This window comes from Vigna angularis, chromosome 4 (genome assembly GCF_016808095.1).
Source record: "Vigna angularis cultivar LongXiaoDou No.4 chromosome 4, ASM1680809v1, whole genome shotgun sequence".
Taxonomy (NCBI): Eukaryota; Viridiplantae; Streptophyta; class Magnoliopsida; order Fabales; family Fabaceae; genus Vigna; species Vigna angularis.
This window is the reverse complement of record NC_068973.1, coordinates 28,491,285-28,498,719: the sequence shown is the minus strand read 5'-3', so window position 1 is coordinate 28,498,719 and position 7,435 is coordinate 28,491,285. Positions and strand designations below refer to the sequence as shown.

Here is a 7,435-nt window from a genome sequence, read left to right as displayed (position 1 = left end):
CACTAATTGGTGAGTTTTGTAACATATGGTAGGAAGTTGGAGAGTGCATGGATGAATGGTACCCTTAAATTGAGTCAAAAAAGTGTAGCTGTAAAATTGACCCTCCAGCTATACGCAGGTGAAACAAACAGAATCATTTTTAGTATAGAAGCGCGGTGCCAGCTATTTCACAACCCATCTTCTTCGTTCATTCAACCAACGTTCTTTTCGCATGCACACCAGTCCCACGCAAACAAATATTGGAAATTGTTAAAAAATTTATTCTAAACTCAAATCAATTTCACAAAACTAATTATAAAATGATGCACATTTATGGGCTAGAAAGACCTTCTTTAATTAATTTAATTTTGGTAATTATTATAATTTTAGTGTTCTAATTTTGATTAAGGCATCACCATCGTCACCAAAGATAAATCCTCTTTTTGGAGCAGTGAATCGGAATAGAATTCATGTGATACGTTTGCCAAATGCGCACCACTGAAACGCTTAAGTCAGATGATTTTTCGTATACCTTTATTCCACAAACTAGGATTTATTCTTCCAAGGTTTAAAGAATTGATTGAGGATGAATTAATCAGAATAATAAAATTCTATATTCTGCTGCCAAATCAGGACACAATTGCCCTTATAATTATTCTTTAATTTAATTGATACCTTCTATTAGTTTTCCTCAAACAAATATTTGTTTTTTTTGTTGCTATTTTGAATTTTAGAATATAAGAATAATATAGTAGGTAGTTATTAAATATTTCAATAATAAATTGTTTTTGTTAAACACATGTGTTAATTTTTTTGTAGCAAATCTTAACTATTAATTTTCTATCCCACAATTACGAATGCATGTTTATCGAACCTCTACATCATTTATTTTAAATCAAATAATTGCAGTGTAAAAAGTTATTATATTGTCCTTTAAAATAAGGGATGGTTCAACTTAGATAAAAATATATTCAATTTAAATAAAAAAATTACATGCAATTTGATTTGACATTCAGTTTGAATATAAAAAAAATTGAAACGAAATAGAATCTGACGAATTGATTTGAACATGTTTAACTATTATCATGTTCCATTGTAATTAAATATTATTTACTTTATTCAATGTGATATATAATATTAAACAATTAGTAACTTTTTTTTATTAGAAATAGAACTAAAGATATAAGAGGTGTTTATACTTGTATAATTAAAGACAAACGAAGAATTTAAGTACTAGATACTTCTCTAAGATTTTGCTCTTGTAAGTTATGAAATTCTACATATACATATTACAACCAAAAATAAACATCGAAACATAGACATACCATATCACATGAAAAATTCATTCATTCATCAATTTGCCGCCTCGTTAAAAACCTCTTGGAAAAATAAAAGAAAAAAATACCTCCAGAGAAAAAGAGTGTGATTTATTAAGTAGACTATGTTAACAACTTTTTACAATATTTTAATAACATGTGTCACTTGATTTGTATATTTAAAATTGATTAATCACAAATTATCACATATTTATAAAAAATTGTAAAATAAAAATTGTTAAAAAACATTATAAAAAGAACGAAGCTTTGTAACTTTCTTTTATAATATTTTGATAATTTACTTTCGTCTGTATATTTGAAAATGACTAATCACAAATTATCACAGAAATTGTTTATAAAAAAGTTGTTAAAAAAAAATCGTTAAAAGAACATTTTTCTTATTATAAATGTAAAGAGACTAATTATAAAAGAAACGAAGATTGTCTGCATTCCATGATCTCACTATTCGCCCGCCATTGAGAGTTTCCAATGACTTCGATGACGCGATACGGGCCATCCTAGTGAGGGGATAACTTGTTCTGGGAGGGTTGTAAAAACAAACTTCTTTAAGTTATTACTTTCTTAAGAAAATGACTTATAAATCTGTGAAAAAAGAAAATACCATATACTAGAAAAAGTTACAATTGTTCACTTTGTCAACTGAAAAACCATATACTAGAGAAGCAAAATCCAACTTAATTGCGCTATACCAAATAAACTCCCATATCTCCACAAAATGGAAGCCACGTCATGAAGAGTAGATCATCTTAGTAATGTTTTGAAACGCACTAGTGTCCTCCATAATGCTATACCAACCAAAAAACAAAAGCAGAAGGCACTGATAAATTGTATTAGAAAAACAAAGGTCTTAGATCAAAATACTACACAGATAATAACATGAAATATCAAATGACACGCAAGAGATTTGTCAAAAATGAAGGCACCACACATCAAAGTTTTATGGCAAATAATGTTTTGTGTCTGTTGCTTCACCATAACATAAGCCTCTAAAACTGGAGAGAAAAAAGTAGGGGGACTGGGTGGGAATTTGGAAGAATACTGTTATATTGAGCAAGTTGACGAAAAGCTTCTCATTTTGTACAAAATTTCGCATCCACATGATTGTTAAAGACGTAGACAGCACTTCATCCTTCTTTTTTTTCTTCCCCTTTCTCAATTTTTATACACTGTTTCAATTTTAATATTATTTTAAGTTTGCCTACGCGTCCTACTGTCTTCCCAAACTGCTATAAATAGAGCATTTTCAATGAAAATATTCATCTCTTCTAACTTCTAACTTCGAAGCATTCAGTATTCTAAGTTTCAGTAAGAGAACTAGAAATGGCAGAGACCATTCGTTTGGTTGTTGCTGTTTTTGGTACTTCCTTCTTCTTTTCTTAGCTTAGAACTTAGACAATTGAGTCTTCACAGAAATTGACTCATTAGTTCTGTTCTTTTTTTTTTTTGCAGGCAATGCAGCCTCAATGTCCCTTTATGCTGCACCAGTGTATGTTACATGTTTAAGAATGTTTCTGCTTTAATGTTCTCCCTTTTAGAGAATGTATAAAGTGTTAAACACTTTTCATGTTTTTTATGTTCAGGGTTACCTTTAAAAGAGTTATAAGAAAGAAAAGCACAGAGGAGTTTTCATGCATTCCTTACATTATTGGGCTCTTGAACTGTCTTCTTTACACTTGGTATGGTTTGCCTGTTGTGAGCTGCAAGTGGGAAAATTTCCCTATAGTCACTGTTAATGGTGTTGGGATTGTTCTGGAGTTATCCTATGTTCTCATTTATTTCTGGTTTGCTTCTCGCAAAGGAAAGGTAAACCACGTTACTCTCTTCGTGCATCCAAAAAACTCATGTTTGCACACTTTGATACTTCTTTTAAATCATATGCAAGATGGTTTCATTATATTAACTTCCTTGCTGAAAAATCAAGTTATAGCAATTTCTTCTTCATAGAAAAAGATCCTTCCCCAGTGGTCCAACCGTTTTCAGGTCCATTTGTTGCATGTTTTGAGATGAGTAAACGTTGTTGCAGGTGAAGGTAGCCATGACTGCAATACCAGTTGTGCTTTTGTTCTGCATAATTGCTGCAGTCTCAGCTTTTGCATTTCATGATACCCGTCACCGAAAGCTTCTTGTGGGTAGCATTGGCTTAGTTGTTTCAGTAACGCTGTATGGATCTCCCCTTGTTGTAATGGTAAGTGACTCATCTTTGTTTTCCACCGTTCAAATATTCTGTCATTACTAAGCGTATATTCTTGCTGGTAATTGGAGCAGACAAGTTCCATCATGTAATATAATAATCTCACTAACTAAAAAATTAAACTGTCTTTCCTTTTATGTTTCTATTGTACATGATAAAGAATCCAGTTAAATATGGTGGCTTAAATAACAATTGTATAACTATGCTTCATTTTTTATTGGTGCAGAAAAAAGTTATACAAACAAAGAGTGTTGAATTCATGCCACTAACATTATCGGTGTGCGCATTCTTATCTTCTACACTCTGGCTGATCTATGGAATCCTCATTAGAGATATTTTCGTAGCGGTATGTGTCAAAATAATCTCTTGAATATTAATTTCATAAATTAGAAAACAAAGTATTACGAATACTGATGTTTCTCTCACAATAACAGGGACCAAGTATCCTTGGAACTCCTTTAGCCATCCTGCAGCTTGTACTTCACTGCAGATATCGAAAAAGGAGTGTTGTGGAAGAACCAGGCAAGGGAGACCAGGAAAAGGGTAACTTAGAAAAGGTGGACATGGAAATAGGGAAAGTTGAAACGAATGTGACGAATCACATGACCGAAAACTCGTGAACAATGTTTTAAAGGGAAAGGTTGTTGAAGATTTCAGAATGTTCTATTCATATTCCTTTGGTTATGTTTATTTCCTTTATTTTAAGAGACAATGGTCCTCTTAGCTTTGGATGTAATATTTTTAGTTCTTAATAAATGCTTTATTGACAAGATTTTACTTTACCTGTTTATCTTTATGAAGCCTCTGTGCAGTAAAAATAGAAAATATATATGTAAAAACCAGATGCAAAATTTAATGTATCTTTCTAAATTTTGGTCCACATTTCTCGTGACAAGTTCCATTTTCTAGTGCATGTGCCCTTTGTGTAAAGGAGAATTGTTATGGCAATTAATGAGAGATAAGATTGAACAACATCGGACAAACGAGGATCTTTGTTCTTCTAAGGATGGTACAGTCCATGGTAGATATATCCCGAGAGAAGAGAAGAACAAAAAATCTAAGGGCAATCATGATTTGGTTATTTTGGGCATAAGTTAAAAAGATTACTAATGAAAAATGCGTGACCAACATATTTGCTGGTTATTCGCAGAAGTTGAAAAAAAAAAAAAAGGAAAAAAATCAAAGAAAGTTACATCGAAGTTTGAACAGACAACTCAGAAACCATGAGTCACCGACGGGTCAGCAGCAACATTCTTTCCGTACATGAGCATCGAGCCACGCTATGAGACACGGTTGTTTATTCTTTGTCTTTTCTCCCTTTGCCAAAGGAGCAACGATGTGGGACGCCAAACTTTTTAATTTATTCATTTTGTTTGTGTTACTTTTTCATTTAATTATATTTTTTGTTTTTGTAATTTCCCTGTAATTTAGCCTTCTAAACTTCAGTTATTTATATTTCATTTTTAAAAAAATTCAACTATGTTTTTATCTTATTAAAAAATTTCATCTAATTATATGATATATCGGTATTTTATATATATTTGGATGAAAAAGATATATAATATTAAAAATAAATAAGAAGCATTTATAACATTTTATGTTTCTATTTAAAAAATTTATATATTTTATCTCGTTTCTGTAGGCATATCAATATTAATGTAGACCTCCACTATATCTCTGTCAATTATTAGATGAAGTTTTAAGGTAAAAATCCTAATTTAAATAATTGAGAAGTTATAATCAGACATAAAAAGTTAAAACCAATAGCATTAAAATAAGCGATCAGTCTTTATATAGGAAAAAATTGCATTTAGACCCAGTTTTTACAACGTGTTGTTATTTACATTAGTTACTTAAATATAATTTATACTTTATTAACTTAACCTGAAATTGATTTTGATGAATTAAAATTTTATAATTTAAAATTGTTATGTTTTAGAGACGAATTTAAAATATACTTTTTTTATTACTGAACTTTCTATTATTTAAAATTATAAAATTGTCATGATTACGTATTAGTAAGACTTTTTTATTTAATAAATAATATTTACATAACATGAGAGCTTCGCTTAGGTGTTGTTGATTTTGCTAACATTGTCACGTAAAATATCTGCTATCGTGTTGTACATCACGTAAGTGTTACATCAAGTTAGACGTTACATCCAAAGATGTTCGGTAAAACAAAATGGAGACCAGGTCAATCTGAAGAGACGTTGTAAAAACAATACCTATTTTCGTCTTACAAATCATTACCAACTACAGTGAAAGAAGAAGGTTAGACAAAAATTAACTCATGCAACAAACACAAAAGCCCTGGACAGCACAGCCAAGTAAAACTAGGTTGATGTCTTCTTGGTTATACTTGGTCTCGGTTTAACATGTGTGATATTTCAAATAATTAATACTGGATTATTAGTGTTTGAGACGTTCATGTTATCAAAACAAACATTTAACAAAGGTATGTGTTAAACAACATATGATATAAGATAGAAAACGAAATAACAAAATAAATGTTCAGCATATGATAGAAAGATTTGAAATATCATTAAGAAATGAATTTTAAATTTAACTTTGTTTCATTGAAAAGGTCTGAGGTCGATCTTTCTTACTCTGCTCTCTTTCGATCGTCTAATCCTCTTTGAGAATGTAATTCACTTCGATGGGTTGTTGACTTGCAGAAGACATTCCGACGCTAAAGTCAAATATATGTTTCAAAAAGATGTCTCTATTTTATTAGGATAGATCAATGTTATTTTAACTAGACATCAATTGTATATATATAGAGCTTGTGGTAGCCATAACACGTTGATTAACCATTAATGTAGTATATTTTTAAACCCAATAATCAATTATTAATACCGTATATTTGTAGAGCGCAATCTGACCAATTAATACATGCTAACTGTCCATAAATGATCATTAACTCCGATCAGTATATTTCATAAGTTCCCCAAGCCCAAGCAAGCTCTTTGTTGGAAGAGGTGCGCAGGGATTATTATGAGCTTAACAGAGGCCGCTCACGTTGTATGTAGGGAGTCGATTTTCGATACGCTTTAAGTCTTCATTCCTCTCTGCACCGAGCGGCGGGCTCTAGGAGTTCTCTTTGGAACTTTCCCTAGATTGAGCATGAAACGCTAGGAGTTCTATTCAAAACTTTTTCCCAGGTTGAGCGGGAAACGCTAAGAGTTCTTTTTGAAACTTTTTCCTAGGTTGAGTGGGAAACGCTAGGAGTTCTCTTTTGAACTTTTTCCTAGGTTGAGTAGTAGACGCTAGGAGTTCTCTTTGAAAATTTTTCCTAGGTTGAGTAGTAGACGCTAAGAGTTCTTTTTGGAATCTTTTCTTAGGTTGCGACACTAGGAGTTCTTTTTGAAACTTTTTCCTAGGTTGAGCGGTAGACGCTAGGAGTTCTTTTTGAAACTTTTTCCTAGGTTGAGTAGTAGACACTTTGGAACTTTTTCCTGTGCAGAATATTTTCACTCACAAAAATATTCGTTAAACAAAATAAAGTAAATGCTTCAACATTTTATAATTTATTTTATAATAAAGAGTCATTAAAACTTGACAAGGCTAAACGTAGGTGGTCCAACTGACCGAACGGGAAGGGACTGAGTGCAAGATATTTTCACTCACGAAAATATGCATTAAACAAAATAAAGTAAATGCTTCAATATTTTATAATTTATTTTTATAATGAAAAACCATTTGAACTTGACAAGACTGAACGTAAATGGTCCAACTATCCGAGCAGGAAGGGACTGAACCTTCCTGTGCAAATATTTTAAACAAAATAAAGTAGACGTTTCAATGTTTTATAATTTATTTTTATAATAAAAAGTCATTAGAACCTGATAAGGCTAAACACAGGTGGTCAAACTAGTCGAGCGGGAAGCGACTGAACCTTCCTCTGCAGGATATATTTACTCACGAA

At 31.5% G+C, this 7,435-nt stretch overlaps 1 protein-coding gene across 1 annotated transcript; it reads left to right on the top strand.

The window, feature by feature from the left end:
- Positions 1–2,557: 2,557 nt before the first annotated feature.
- LOC108330984 (bidirectional sugar transporter SWEET3) lies at positions 2,558–4,289 on the top strand. The gene is made up of 6 exons (XM_017565587.2): positions 2,558–2,673; positions 2,766–2,802; positions 2,897–3,119; positions 3,340–3,501; positions 3,734–3,853; positions 3,942–4,289. The coding sequence occupies exons 1-6, from the start codon at positions 2,637–2,639 to the stop codon at positions 4,125–4,127; spliced, it is 765 nt and encodes a 254-aa protein (XP_017421076.1). The 5' UTR covers positions 2,558–2,636; the 3' UTR covers positions 4,128–4,289.
- Positions 4,290–7,435: the final 3,146 nt, after the last annotated feature.